The sequence below is a fragment of the Schistocerca serialis genome, chromosome 4 (assembly GCF_023864345.2).
Source record: "Schistocerca serialis cubense isolate TAMUIC-IGC-003099 chromosome 4, iqSchSeri2.2, whole genome shotgun sequence".
Classification (NCBI taxonomy): Eukaryota; Metazoa; Arthropoda; class Insecta; order Orthoptera; family Acrididae; genus Schistocerca; species Schistocerca serialis.
The window spans coordinates 410,228,316-410,244,693 of record NC_064641.1 but is presented as its reverse complement, the minus strand read 5'-3'; the positions used below and the strand labels follow the sequence as shown (position 1 = coordinate 410,244,693).

Sequence of the window (16,378 nt, the reverse complement as noted above, 5' to 3'; positions counted from 1 at the left end):
TTCCTGGCAGATTAATACTGGTCTCGGTCGGACACACAGTTTTAATCTGCCAGGAAGTTTCATATCAGCGCACACTCCGCTGGAGAGTGAAAATCTCATTCTGGAATAACTTCTTCGTTTTGTCTGATAGATAGCATAATTGGGACTCAAACTTCTTTATGAATAGATCGCAATCTCCTAATGGGGACCTGTACACTGTTGCTAATATCGACACTGCATTACGCAGTTGTAGTTCACAACACAACGTTCAAAGTGCTGATCGACTCAAAATTTACTTACTTCTACAGTTTTGTTCTTGTACCCTTGTTTTGCGTAAATGGAAACTCGTCCTTTATCCATGCTAGATCTGCAAATGTAAGATGCTAAATGTTACCCATTCATACAGACACTTTCCATCATCACAGTTACATAGTGTTCACACTGAAAAAATATATCAATCTTATTCTTATTTCTGAGATCATCTGAACACACTAACAGCTCATCTACGTTATTTTTTATTCCCCTGCTAGTTTGATGAAGGAAACTGATTCTACCTGTAGAATCATCCCTGTTCACTGTACATGAAGCTTCTTTCATTCTATTTTTCTTGACTATTGTCTCTCTGGACTTTGGCTTTAACCTAAAGAATCTGTCTGCCTGGTCCCATTAATCACAGGGATCGTCCCATGTGTGGCTATGGCCCCCTTACAGTATTTGCTAATAGAGAAGCTAACTATCTTTCCCCTTCCTATTTAGGTGCAGGCCATGTTTAGTGTATCCCCACCTACCAACAGCATCAACTGGAACAACACCTATGTGAGATTTTGCCGGTGTATGGAGAATCCTGTTCAGCTCGGTGTTAACATGCCTTAAGCAGTATTTACGCAGGGCCGATCATGGTGCTGAAAGACCTCCACAAACCCCACATTTAAGTGCCCAGTTCCTGCTCCTATTTTATTCAGGTCACACCTAATACTATATCTTGGAGTCATAGCCAGGCTGTTTCCTGCTCCCCCAACTGTAATTTCCTGATATTCCTTCTCAAAATCCCTGCACAGCTGACCTAAGTTTCCTGTCACTTGGCTAAGGCTAGCACTCGGTTTCACATAACTCGTGACCTGGTACCCTTCACCTTATTTTTCCTGAAGCTGCTGGCTACACCCTTGTTATGACTGCTACCTAGAAGCAGAATTCTTTTTCTATTCTGATTTGATTCCGACCTGTCTTTTTTTTCTGCTTCAACCGACATTCAACTACATCTTGGTGAGGCCCTTCCTCCACTACTTCAGATAGCAAGCCAAACTGATTTACTAACTGAATTTCTAAAGTTTTTCCAACAGATTCCCTTTCTCGCCCTATGCTTGCTACCTTTTCCCAGAACCCCGTTTCTTTTTCCCTCCTTAGCCTAGATAATTCCAAATACGCGTTTTCTAATTCAGCCTTAAGGACATAAATTTTTGCCTCCTGTACAGCGATTTTTCTGTCCTTTCTACATAACCTACATTGCCATGGAAGAACCTCATTATCTTCCCCCGTTTTCTCGCCGCTACGGTCCAATGAAACCTTAACCTACAGCCTTCACAGAACACCCCCTCCTTCAGATTTCTATGGCAATTATCAAATTTGTTACACATGATTTGATAGAAAAATTTACACTTAATTTACACAAATGCAGAGAATTACTTGACACAAGAGCGCTGAAGTTTCATAGCCCGTACTAATACATAACTAAACGCTAATGTAAACAAACTTTCAAACTTACTTTCGAAAATTTTAATTAACTATCTAAACTCTGTGTGACAGACACGAGTTAACTTAACTTTGAACCACTAGGCTTAGGCAAAAAAAAAATAACGATCTGCGCTTTCCCGAAATTTACGACTAAAATGTAAAAAAAACTAACGTCTATCGGCCATTAGGAAACACTTATTCTTCCATCTAAATACGCTCATAAAAGCGAAACCTTCAATAGATAACCTGGCGAACAAACAATACACTAGTCTAAAATGTAATATCAAATAAATTAGCTCTTATTTCAATGTTAATCACTTAACTTAGCGAGAGCTTCGTGGACGTGCGTCTGCCAGAGATATTAGACTCCGATGGTGGACAAAGAGGTTCGACCACGATTGACACGTCGAACTTTATAATAAATAATTAAATTAATGTGGAATAATGGTCGTCATTTCAATTTCAGCTAGGTTTTGGTCATACTTTAGTCATTATATGTTGATGTCGACTAACGTTCTCTCACTTATTACAGACTTATTGACGCTGAACGTCCTGCAAAGCAGGCGAGGGCATCCTTTGGTTGGGACGACTACTACACTGTGGATGAGGTGAGTCGATACTTTTGGTAGGCTAAGTCGCAAAATAAACGACAAACATGTATTTATGTATTTAAGAAATTCTCAAGGAATGCTACTTTATTTCTTTGCAAACAATTACACAAATTTCAAGTTTAGCATGCTACAACAAAGCATCATATGCCACCTGGGGGATAGTATATGTACTGATAATGGTTCCAACATCGTCCGCCAACAGATAGCGCAGTGGAACAGCTATCAGAGCACCATCAATGTCAATTCTTTAATAGGGAATACTCACAGCCAGGATGCTCAGCGTAGTGCAAACGTGTGAAGCAAGCAGTGATCTGTTCCACGGAGACGCACTCGTGCTTTCTACAGCGAACTGAGCGTGTTTGAAGGGGGTCAAACTCTGGTCCTCCGAATGGCAGAGTTATCTTCCGAAGAATTACCACACAAGTTGGACATGCTGCGTTAGTTGTGCAACGTGCATGTGAATATTCTCACACCTATAGACAAGGTTCTGGACATCCACACAACACAGACGCCTTTCAGAATCGTTACATTTTAAGGGCGGCAGTGTCTGGTTGTACAACAACCACAGCACAGATAAGAGGGCTTGTAAGTTCAAATGTGTCAACGGAAACTGTGGCTAACCAGCTATTAGCAGTGGGACTGCAATCACGCACACCTCTGGCCGGTCTTCCTGTCACTCCACAGCATCAACGTGCACCGCTTGCCTTGTGCCGTCAGATGATCACACGGAGGATGGAATGACGTGCCGTGGTCTTCAACGATGAAGATGATTTGGTTTCCAAAATTTTTTAGTCTGCACATGACTGCTTGGGTTGCCTGGTTCTCGCATAGGAAGGCGACGAGGGCATAGAATCGGCTGCAAAACCGTGACTAATATAGTTTGCATAACGCTGAGCTTCATGTAAATTAAGAAGTAAATAATAAAGACATGATACAGTACAAAACAGTTGTGGGAGAAAAAAAAGCAGTATTTTATTAAAAAAATCTATTTCGTCTACTAATGAAGAGAAACGTTTGTTGTACAGCTGCATACATAACGCAAATAAAAACGGGGAGAAACTAACAGGTACTGGATGGTACTCTCAGAACTGTCACAGTTGAAACCGCAGCTTAAATGCTACTTTGGTAGTATGACAATGGAATGACGTATTTTGAATCATTATTTCTCTATTGTGGTTGGACATTGGACCTTAGCCCTTGCTATTACATATCATTAGCAGATTACTTATTAAAGTTTGTCGGTGCGACTATCAACTAAACTTTTTCTATGCATTTAAAAAGTAGAAAGGAGACAATGTGACTAGATTATCGATCTAAAGCACTGTTGAGTTTTTAACCGTACTGATACAGTTTCACGAAGCATGGACACGTGAACAATAGGAGAGAAAGGAGGTTTCAAGAGGATAAATGTTCGCACCCTATCACTTTAAAGCGGGTTCCTTTATTGTCGTTATTATTTTTCGCTCATTACCATCTCGTTCTCCAATTTATTCGGTACTTTCACTTTGATACTGGCTACCTGATTGCCTAATATGCTTCATCACTTAACTTACACAATCCCACCTGAGATACTGCACACATTTTCTTTTGCACATATTGTTTTGTTAGATGTTCCTATGTCACCTCTTCAGTCTCACATTTTCATTCCGTAATTTTTACCTCTCCGTTTAATGTTCCTATCGTCAGTTACCTCCAGTTTCTCTTCCTTCACTTTCCCCACAACAAATACTTCTCATCCCCACAAACACAGATGCGTGCTATTATTGTTCTGTTTTGCCCTTCAGATTTATGCATGGCTTGACTCACTGGCCGCTTCATACCCCAGCGTCGTGACAACAGTTGTGGGCGGCAGCAGCTACGAGGGCCGCGAAATACGCGGAGTCAAAATTTCTTACGGCACCGGCAACCCCGCAGTCGTCATCGAGGGAGGTGAGTAAACACAGGCGTCACGTCAATTTTTCATGCAGTATTTACGAACCGATCGTTAACGCTTAATCACATTTGTCAGAATTTTAATAGGGGCCCTCATACTGACCACCCATAATTGTACTCGCCATTTTTGCTTTGCTCTGCGATGTTCTCTACTCTCCGTGGAAACTGGCGGCACCGAGGATAGCCGAACTTGATGTTCACGCCACTCTCCACGTAAACCTGCGTCGTCGAGCGAACACATACTTCATATCTTGCGTGTTACCCTTCTGATGAGTTAATCGATGCTTAGTAGAACCGCTGTAAATTTTAACCCTTAAGCGTGACTGTGGGTCAAAACACGGAGGCACAAGTTTCCACAGCGAGTGGCCTAGCCTTCCATTCGAACCGCCGGACGCAAGCTTGATAGGTTCCCCGGAATTACGCCGGATATATTGTAAAAACCGCACAATATTTCAGCGAGATGTTGGCGCGCAAACGGGGTCCGTCGCTCCCGGCCGCATTTTCCCGCGCCGCGGCGCGCTTCTGCAGACCGCGACCCGTTTCTCCAGCAGAGGGCTCTGGCGTTCGACGCCGTCTACGATTGGTCTTCGATGACGTTATGTCCCCGCTGGCGCCTACGCTGTCCTAGAAAGCCAACATATAAATTGACGAGCTTCTCAGCGACGCGAAACCCAACAAGCCTCCTCCTCTTCCTATCGTCCTATCTGTCTCACATCGGTGTTCAGCAAGCTCTTGGAATCCATTCTTTCCCGGCGCATCCATCACCACCCCCGCCAAAACCACCTCCTCCCCAACACCCAATGTGGCTTTCGACCTTCCTTCTCTGCTGATGACCAACTCCTCCACCTCACTCACCTCCTCTCCCTCCAGCTTAACTCCCGTCGCTCCGCCATTTTTGTCTCCCTTGATCTCGAAAAGGCCTACGACCGTGTCTGGCATCCCGGTCTCCTGTTTAAACTCCAAACCTACGCCCTTCCTATCAACTACATCCGTCTGATGGCCTCCTTCCTCTCCCACCGCCCCTCCTATGTTACCATCCATAATGCCAATTCCCACACCTTCTACCCCTCTGCAGGTGTGCCCCAGGGCTCTGTCCTTTCCCTTCTCCTCTACCTCCTGTACACAGCAGATATGCCCCAACCCCCCCCCCCCCTCCAGTACACCTCTTGCAATATGCTGATGACACCGCATTCCTCGCCCTCGCTCCTACCCTCCAACGCCTTCTCCAGAATCCCCTTGACCTTTTTGTTGCATGGTGTAACCAGTGGCTCCTGAAAATCAATCCTTCCAAGACCCAGGCAATCATCGTAGGTCATACCCCTCGCTCCTTCCGGCTCCTGGACTTCTCCCTTACTGTCTGAGCCTGTCCTGTCCGCCTCATCCCCACCCTCACCTACCTTGGCCTCACCATTGACCATCATCGCCTCACCTGGATCCCTCATCTCCGCTCCATCCAATCCAAAGCCCACAACCGCCTCCGACTCCTCAAACTCCTCTCTGGCCGGACATGGGGGTTGCACCCCTCTACCATCCTCCACACCTACAAATCCTTAATCCGTCCCATCCTCTGTTATGCCAGTCCTGCCTGGATATCTGCCCCCCCCCCCCCCCCCAAATTCTATAAGTCCCTCCAGATCCTTGAGCGTCATGCACTCCGCCTTGCCTTCCGTATACGCCTCCTGTTCCCCACACGGATCCTCTATGATCTCATTCCTTTCCCCCATCAGCTCCTATTCCTCTAACATATCCGCATTCTCCACACCTCCTGCCGCCTTGATCCCCCTCACCCCCTGGTTGCTCCTCTCCTCTCCCATCCCCACCCCCTGCCACATCTTCACTGTTGTGTCCCCCCTACCCTCCATCTCTACACCCTACATCTCCTTTCCCGGATGATGCCCTCTCTCCCTCCATTTATCCCTCCTATCAACTCTGATCCTCACTCCCCCTTCTTTCCTCTGTCCTTTTCCTGGGCTCCCTCTCCTCCCCTTCCATCCTCTTTCTTCCCCACCTGCCCTCTCTTTGCCCCCTTCTCTCCTCCGAGACCTTTTACATTTCCCTCCTCTGCCTCCTCTCATTCCCTCTTGCGTCTGCCCTTCTCCCTCTTTATTAGTCCTCTCCCTCCTTGGTTCCCTTCCCCCTTTTTCGTTTGTTTCCTTCCTCTCTCCTTCTTCTTCCCCCTCCTACAGGTCCCCCCCCCCACCCCATCTGCCTTTGGCTCAGGAGTGTCATCTTTGTGCCGCCACTTTCGTGCAATGTTCTACAGTGAGTGTTCTACAGTGAGTGTTCCGTGTTGTGTTTTTTGGGAAGTGCTGCGAACGGCCATCATACTGTCGCTGGGTGTGCCTTTTATCTCTTGCGAACAGAAACCAGACTGTCGCCGTGTTTTTTAATTGTGTGTGTACTATGTTACTTAGCTCATTCCTGTGTCTTTTATTAACATTGCCAACCCCTTTTGCTTTCTGTTTTAACTTTCCGCGTTTTTCCGCCATTTTACACTTTACGTCACCGTTTCATCGCCTGTTTTTCTTGTTTCTTTTCTTCTTCTGTTTTTAAAATAATAGCGTGTAGGCTGTAGAAAGGCGTACTAGGCTGCTGCCAGCCCGCCCCCTTCGGGGGGAATTGAAAATCAATAAAGGGGAAAAAAAAGCGACGCGACAGTAGCACATGAAGATGGCGGGCAGTTGTCTCGCTGAAATAGTGTGCGGTTTTTCAATATTATCCGGCGTAGTTCCCGGGAACCTATCAAGCAGATGCAGCGCTGGGAAAGCCTCAAACAGCACAACAGTACGGAAGTTCCAAATCCAGTGTCATTTTATTCCGCACTGTCGTTAGGGGGCAGGAGCTTTGCATCACTGTTCTTGTCTCTCGCAGATCTGATTGTTATATCAAACGAAAATTTGACTTTTAATGAGGCTGCAAGAATAAATTAGCCTTTGTTTTATCAGTTTCCAGTCATCAAGTAAATAAGAGGTTACAAATACCTCTAGGAGACAAATTTTATTTGAAGTTAAATGGTTTGGCGCCCTGACCTATACAAAGAATTTGTCACCAATACACTCACAATGTTTAGTGTGTTATAACGGGTCTACGGTTGTTTATTTTTCAAGCGCAAACCACTATCCGCAAAGTTTGATGCTACAGAGTGTTCGAGAACGATGGCGACCAAGTTGCGAGCGATCTGGCAAAGCTTTGTTTTTCTACTTCTATAGACCGGTGTGTTCACCCCTTCCGCATGCTCAGACCGAGTGTCAACTTTGTGCAGTCGTCACATGATGTTTGAGAGCGCCATCAGTGAAGCTGTGCTTTTGTTCTGTGTTACGAAAATGCAACAGCGGAATGTAGATCAGCATTATGCCAGCAATTCTTGTTGTGATCTTTGGAAACTTGAAACGGGGTTATGGGGAACATTCCGTATCAAGAGCACAAGTTTTTCGCTAGCGCAAATCAGTTTTGGAAGGCCGGGAACACTTTGATTGTGAACATCGCTCAGGGAGACCTTCAACTTCAAAAACCGACGAACACATCGAACGCGTGCTTGCTCTTGTGAGATCAGGCTGACGATGGGATGATGAGTGACTTGTTAAACTCTTTCACCAAAGATAAGGTTCTGACCGACGTTTTCCGCTCACGAAAGGTTTGTGCCAAAATGGTAGTGAAAGACCACAAAACTGAAAGACAAACGAAGAAACATACGCGTTGATCTTCTTGAGAGGAATCTCAATGACTGCAAATCGTTCAGTCGTTTGATCACAAGTGATGAGTCCTGGGTTTTTGAGTACGATCCGGAGACATAGCAACAAAGTGAGGAGTGGCACGCTGAGACATCTCCTCGACCGCAAAAAACCCGAATGAGCAAATCAAAGATAATAGGGATATCGTGTGTAGCTAATTTGTTCCTCCAGTACCAACTATTTTACGAAGATCTCCTTGAAGTCCTAAGGAAAAGGGGGAATCTAGTGAGACTGGACATTGTAGACAAGTGGACGCTGCATCGTGACGACCTCCCAAGGCACACGGCCACTTCCCCATGGAATTTTTGACCTCAAAAAGCATTCCTGTTGTTCTACAGCCCGTCGTTGATCTGATCTGATTCCTAATGGCTTTTATATTTCCCGACATTGAAAAAATTTTAAAAGGACGTCATTTTGGTATATGGAGAACATTCAAGAGAATGTGACCAACATGCTAAAGGTCCTATCAATTCGAACCTTTCAGCGCTGCTACCACGTCTCCGTCGGTGTAGAGCTGCCGAGGAAAGCTTCTTCGAAGGGAACGTTATCGTTTTATAAAAAAAAAAGAAAAAAAACTTAAAAAACTTTGGTAGATAAAAAATCAATGTAATTTCTTTCCTCGCACACATCGTACTTCGTACTGTATTTGATATCAAGATTATGACTAATAATAGGACTCGTGCACCTTTCGAGACATAGTTTCCACCTTGAAAAATCATCAGCTCACCGTCCTACTCAACATACTAAACTTTCCAAAGGATCAGTCTCTGGTCCACTTTACAGTTACACCTAATTGTTTGGTAATCAATTAGAATACTTAAGGCAGTCTAAAGAATCTTTGTTACCATCATTCTCAAACTTAGACGTACCACAGCGTCGAAACTATGCATTGTCGCCTCGGACAACGAAGTCTTTTCAGTGTTATAAAAGACCCTTTCTTATATTGATTTCATTACGATGTTGTTGACAGTCTGAAAAGCGCTCTGTTTGCAGGCATCCACGCGAGGGAATGGATCAGCGCTGCCAGCGTGACGTGGTTCATCAACGAGATCCTCACCTCGACCGACGCCAGCGTGAGGAGCATCGTTGAGAGCTTCGACTTCTACATCTTCCCCAGCACCAACCCCGACGGATACGAGTACACCTGGACGGACGTAAGTGGCTGTCTCCTAAACGTGTGTCCATAGACTTTCATGACCAGAATTGACTTGCCATAAAGTTTCTTGTCATTCTTACACCGCGTCAGACTGTTAATGGCGAGGTCTGATTTGATAAAGCTTTCACTGTTAGTCCATCCCGAGCTAGGGATGCGACGAGTATCTAGTTGAAACATCCTACTGTAGTCGAGCTGTGGTGTTCTTCTACTGTTTGTAGCCATGACACTCTGCTCCACTTCGAAATCGGTTATTCCTCGATGCCTCACACTGTGTTCTATCAACCTAATAGTTTCGTGGGTAAGTATGTTGTGGTACACTTACTTCAGTTATCCGAGCTCCCGACACTACAACTGGGTAACGCAAGGCAATTTTCGGCACTCGCCACCCAGATAGAAACGCTGTCCTCTCCACAAGGTGAAAACAAGCGAAAATAGCTAGCCTGACTTTATTCGCATGTCGCTTTCGCCTCTACAACATTCTTAGCCTACATGGGTACCACAGGTGCTCTACAGATATCACTCAAAACTTTTCGAGTCTCTCTAATTACTCCAATTAAACATGAAAATGTACTGATATAGTTAATTACTATACAACATTTGTGATAAGCACTGTCGAAAGATCAACTCATGCTTGAAGTTCGCTTGTCGATGATGAAGTTCACACACGATACATTGCTTACCAACAATGCTTATAAAGAAAGCATATAAGTTCAAGCCTGCTACGGTGTTGCCACGTGAAAAGTTTTTTCGGCAACGTAAGACTCGCTATCTTCTGTCCATTTCTGACATATAGTTCCAGTATGACCGAACATTACAGCTATGGTTTTCTGTGCTAGAACTTCTTATTTACACATTCGCCGAGTCAAATAACCGACGAACGAAAAGTCACTGCCGGCCGTTGTGGTCGAGCGGTTCTAGGCGCTTCAGTCTAGAACCGCGCTACCGCTACGGTCGCAGGTTCGAATCCTGCCTCGGGCATGGATGTGTGTGACGTTCTTAGATTAGCTACGTTCAAGCAGTTCTAAGTTCTAGGGGATTGATGACCTCAGATGTTAAGTCCAATAGTGCTCAGAGCCATTTTTGAAAAGTCACTCATATAATACTAGGTGCTCTTTCACCATACATTGAGTAACACCTTGCTTAATCAAAAAGTCTTTCCAAATTCTACAAATCGACCCGTTCGCACCAAAATCCAACCATGGGCAAGTTTTTGATGTACGTCAAGAGAAGCACTTCTCATGCCGTTTTAGTGATCGTTATTGGATGGTTGTTTTCAGGCCCCTCTGTATGACTTAATCGAACTCTATTCTGCACGTGTTAATGTCCTCGATTTCCTAAAGGAAATTGTGAACTGTTTCTGCATCTGTGAATCTAACAGCACGAAATATTTTTGTTTCGGTACATGCGGAAAGTATCTATCTACAGCATAAATCTCCGTCTTCAACTACAAAATCTCGGAAAACTCATTTTTTTTAAACAGTTGAGGACTAAAACTTCTGTGATACGTGCTATTTATATAACAAAGTCGACAGCTACATTTTTTGAGACACAGCCGTTAACATTGTAACATATTTATGATTAAAGAAAATGTATCCGCTTAGCCATTCCAAATTACAGTTTTTATTTAGAAGGCATGTTATCTGACAGTTTCAATTAATTTTTAACAACTCTTACTGTAATGTTATATACATATTTGTGTCTAAAAATAACTTTCATATTAGAATCTTCGATAGACTTTAGAATTACATGTACAATTTAAATACTAACATTCTATCTCAAAATTGTGCGAAAACGTTACGTTTGTCATTTAATTACAGGAAAACTATTGAGAGGATTGATCTCAAATTTGCTGAATGTCTGTCTAAACATTGTCAATACGAAAATAGGATGTTGTCACACAGTCTAAAATTATCAGAAAATGTGTAGTTTGTTGAAACTCACCTTGTGCGTTTCATTATCCAGGGACTTCCCATATCATGCCACATCAAATATTAATCCATTTTATGGGTAGCTTGCTCCTACTAATAGCTCTTACACGCTGCTCAAATGGTTCAAATGGCTTTGAGCACTATGGGACTTAACATCTGAGGTCATCAGTCCCCTAGAACTTAGAACTACTTAAACCTAAGTAACCTAAGGACATCACACACATCACTGCCCGAGGCAGGATTCGAACCTGCGACCGTGGCGGTCGCGCGGGTCCAGACTGAAGCACTCAGAACCGCTCGGCCACACCGGCCGGCCATGCTGCTCACAAACGGCTAGCAAACAACAGTTTTCCCTCACCTGCCCCGTTTTTTAATCGAGTAATACCTTAATTTGATCAAGTATCTCTTCATTAGTTATCGGGTCAACGCGTCTAACTTTCAGCATTCTCCTGAAGCATCACATTTCAGATTGTTCTATTCCCCTCTCGCCTGAATTGTCTGTCTTTCACGTTTCACTTTTGTACTAGACTAAAAATATCTACATTTGTTGTTAACATGTTGCTAGTTTCAGAAACGCATTTCTTGCTATTTCCAGCCTGTATTTCACGTCCTCTTTACTTCTACCAGCATTACTTATTTTGTTGCCAGATGACAATACTTCTCTGCTTCTCTCTGAGTCTCGTTTCTTAATGTACTTCACTCAGCATATCCTGATTTAATTCGACAATACTGCTTTACCCTTGTTTCAATTCTGTTGATGTTCCTTTTGCAACAACTTTTTTCAGGACACTATCTTTTCAATTCCACTAATAAAACAATCTGGGGTCTATCGTTTTTCCAAATGGTTTCCATCAGACATCTGATACTACAAGGGGAGGAAACGTTATGTGAAAATAGTAGAAAAGGAGTTAACAGAATGTGAAAAAAAATATATTTAAAGAGTTTGATCCAACATTGTTAGTACCTATACATAGGTTTTACAAAATCAAGTGCGAGATGAATGTTTTTGTGGCAAAACCCTCCTTTTCAGTTGTGTTACGGTAAAGTTTACTAGGAACTGAGACTTTAGAAGATACTGGAAAGGAGAAGGATTTATTGAAACAAATACATACATGAAAACTACGAACACTAACAGCCGTGAATGAGGTTGAATTGGGATAAATGGTAGGGGAATTGAAAAGAAATGTCTCGGGTTAAGCAGAATATTTAATAATCAACGGCATAGATGATGACAACTTCTAAAAAGAATGGCGACTTTCTAACTATCGAAGCTGGCTCCGCGAAGCTTTTCAGAACAAGCAAAATTTAAATTCGGAGTAACATTGTTTAATGAAGACCAGAATAACCATTTTCGTTAGCGTCAATCACGTTTTGTATGGGCTGCGCTGTTCTACAATTTTTTTAATTTATTTAACTTTGCGACAGGATGTCCTTCTTGTTGCCACTGTATCAGTTCCCTGAGGAACGGAAGCCGAGTCCGCCACCTGTTTGTGATTGTACAAACTTTGTTCTGTGTGTGACCGTATTCCATACATTAGCGTATCGTATTTTCTGAGGCGGGAACTGGAAACTAGCCCAACAGTTGTCTAAACGAGAGAGGAACACCGCCTTAAAACCACCCTCAGTCTGGCCAGTGCACCAGTTACGGTCTGGCTAACAAATATCAAAATTATTCTATCACAGTTTAAGAGGAAATCTACATCGTACCATTACAAGTCCAGCAAAAATCTGCATCAGATATGTTGATCACAACGAAAAAGAATTTGACGAAAAATAGTGAAACAAAGTACCTGCTTAAGGAAGTAGAGGGCCGGAGAATGAGAATGAACCGTGAGATGTTCGGTTTGTCTCGACACTTTGATGATGTGCAGAAGACTACAAAAAGCAATACGCCAGTAAGAAAGTACAAGAGAACAATGAGTACAGCAGTAGACACACTGCTAGGCAGCTGAAGGCTAGTGAAATAACTAAGATGAGTGCACAGATCACTTGAAGCCTCACGACACGTGCAACCGGACAGCGTAAAGGTAAGATTTCGCTGGCGCTCTCCGACAAGACTAACACGACACGTGTGGTTGGAGAGGTTTACCTTCATTAACCAGCGCTACGAGCAAGTGCAGGTGTCGTGTTCTCTTCATGTACATTTGGAAGTTAAAAGTGACTTCCATCTTTTGCTACATTACTGTCAGACTGTGAAGGAATGGGAGACACTGATGAAACTATTTTTGTTTGTATGATACTTCATGAGGAGAAAATGAATGGGAGCAGAAAATCAACAGTGAAAGAAATTATCATGGAGGGTTTTGTTTATTTCCCTGTAGTTGATGGAAGATGACAACTTTTTTTCTGTACGGTATTATCAAATAACTCAGGAGACATTAAAGTCTCGCCTAGGATTACTACCGCGCTATCTAATCAGACAAAACACACAATTTGGAATGGCTTTTGTACTAAAGTGAAAACTGTTAGGTATACGCATTTATATTAACTGAACAATTATGTTCTACTTTCATATGGAACAGCATGTCGCAAGTTTAATTCAGGTTACGTTCGACCTAAATTTTTTATTGCAATTCCTTTTAACTCGAATGTTTGAGAGATCACTCTCTGTATCGATGCTGATGAATAAACTCCTTTCTGTTTTTAAGCCTCGTTGCGGTGTTCTCCAGCTGTCATGTCGTATAATGCGGATACTGATGTTTCTTTATCAGTACCAATTTACGAGGGCGCGCTGAAAAGTAATTCTTCCGAATTTTTTGTGCTGTTCTTAATATCGATTGACGTATTGCATGTCATGCGTATTACTCAATCGACTTCCCCGCTTTGCTGGTGCAAGATGCAACACTCTGCCACTAGAGAGCTCTGAACTGTAGCGTGTAACATAGCGGTGGGTAACGCAATTCTGCCTGTGTGTGAGAAACAGCGTGTTGTAACAGAGTTTCGAATTCGAAGAACTAATCGACGCACTGAACACTCTTCCCTTCAGCACGACAATGCCACACCACATACGAGTGCAGCGACGTCTGCAACAATCCGACACCGTGAGTCCACTGTCATCGATAATCCTCCATACAGTCCTGATTTGCCGCTATCCGATTTTCATCTGGTTCTAAAACTTGGAGAACACCTTTGAGCGGTTCACTTGGACGGTGATGAAGCGATGCAAACACAGGTGAGGTTGTGGCTCCGTCAACAAAGTCAAATATTCTACAGCGACAGTTTCAACAAACTGGTCTCTCGTTGGGAGAAATGGGTTTGTCGCCAGGGTGACTATGTTGACAAATAAACGTATAAACATTTATGTAGAATGTTGATATACCTTAAGAGTTTCCACATAAAAAATTCGCAGGCATTACTTTTCAGCACTCTCTTGTATGTTACATTTATCATGCCAAATAACTTTATTGTTTCGATTTGGTCATACAGCGAAAATATTTTGGCCGTTTGTGCCACGCTGACAACGAATTTTGTGAGTTAATCGTAATTTTTTTTCCTCTTCAATGTGTCACATTCATCTTACTGTCTAAATATAATACTGTTGAAGAACAGCAGCTGCAAATTGTTCTTCGTAACCCTCCTAATGCCACGAATGTTTATGTTTTCTGTAGTTCTGAAACTGGAACGAGTGGCAGTATTGTCAGTCTTTTCATGATACATAGGAGTATTAATGTCACACTCCGATTCGGAATTATCTTAACGGAGGTTGAATGACGTCTACATACATGGAGCAAATAACATCATTAAAGCAATGGTTCTTTTTTTCGAATTTCTCATACGAGTCCCTTCGCTGATGACTGAAGTATTTAACTTTAAACCTTTGTTTACAAATTCTGACAAGAACGGTAAATGGTTTGTCTTTTCCCTGCTTACTGCTGAGTGTCAGCGTTCCCCATAAATGCTGACCTTCGATGGGTATCGTACCATTTACTGCAGAGAATTCGCCTGTGACGTAACACAGACTGGCCGCACACGCTGAATGCTTTGTCCTTCCAACAATCCTGGCAGATATTCGATTTGTGTGGCGCGCCCTATTGCAGTCATTCCCATTGTAGACGCTGCAGAGAACGAAGGGCAATGGGAACACACGTTACAGTACAGAGCATGATGGAGGCAGATAGTGACGTCAGAGCTCGACCTGCAGGGTTCTTGACTGCCTGATGTATACATGTAATTTACAACGCAACTAACAATTTTTTATTTTTTTTATTTTTCAGAACCGAATGTGGCGCAAGACGCGTAAACCGTACCTGCTGTGCGTGGGTGCCGACCCTAACCGCAACTGGGACTTCCACTGGGCAGGTAAGCGGACGGAGGAGCAGCAGCTAGTGCGTCGCCGTACATATACTGTAAAATTCTTTAAAGCATTAGATGTAGGCCTGGTACAGCTTTCTTTAGGAATATTTAGGACCTTCCAGCGCCTTATACGGTCTTTCGAGTCTGCTACGAAATATCACTAGTGGAGATCGATCCCAGGGAGGGCAGTAGTCTGAATAGCCTCTATTGTCTGACGTGTTGAACTGCAGTCACTTCTCTTAATGGGCAACGTCAGTGATATAATTGCTGAAAGGCAAGTACCAGATAGTGATACCATTTTCGCTAGCGAACGCCAAAATACTAAAACTGCGGACTACAGTGTTTAGAATTGAGATTAAGATATTGCAGAACTAGAACTGTTTACAGACCTTCAAAGTACATAATATTCCGCTTATAGCTGTAGAAGTTTTTATTATGCAACTGCAATTTCGGCGTTATGCCTTTGTGAATCGTAAATAACGTCATGTCACAGTTCATATGTAAGTTATAGATAACGTTATCTATGTCTCTGGTCACTGATGTTGCCTTCGTTTGTGCAAAATAGAGCACAACCATACAACAGTACTGATACCGGATTTTAACATGTCAGATTTTTCCTGAACTTCAGGCTGCATTTTACAACCATTTATGCACGAAACCACATACTGTAGTGTAGGAAAATGTATTTTTATCGTGCATATAATGTCATATTTACACCTTCTTAGTAATACGTCATATTTCGGTCAAATTTTGCCAAAAATGCATATGTTTGTCGTATCTCTAACGACAAAACAATAAAAACGTGTTAATGTTGCACACATGACAATGTTTCAAGTGATATTGTCACAACTAAACACAATTATTTATCGGGACTGTAACAGAAAGGCAGCGTATTTCACTAGTCTTCGCTGACGTAAGACGATGTTGCGTGGGCTCGACAAAACAATGTCGAGGCCAACAAAGGCAGCTTCCGACGTAATAAACGTTGCACACTTAATAACATTATTCAATTTGAAT

At 43.0% G+C, this 16,378-nt stretch overlaps 1 protein-coding gene across 1 annotated transcript in view; it reads left to right on the top strand.

Moving 5' to 3' along the window:
• LOC126473819 (zinc carboxypeptidase-like) overlaps positions 1-16,378 on the top strand; it is a 39,283-nt gene that overhangs the window by 12,846 nt on the left and 10,059 nt on the right. Inside the window, exons 3-6 of the mRNA XM_050101135.1 lie at positions 2,243-2,318; positions 4,106-4,250; positions 8,978-9,138; positions 15,283-15,367. Of these exons, the coding sequence (XP_049957092.1) occupies positions 2,243-2,318; positions 4,106-4,250; positions 8,978-9,138; positions 15,283-15,367 (467 nt within the window). The remainder of the gene's footprint in view (positions 1-2,242; positions 2,319-4,105; positions 4,251-8,977; positions 9,139-15,282; positions 15,368-16,378) is intronic.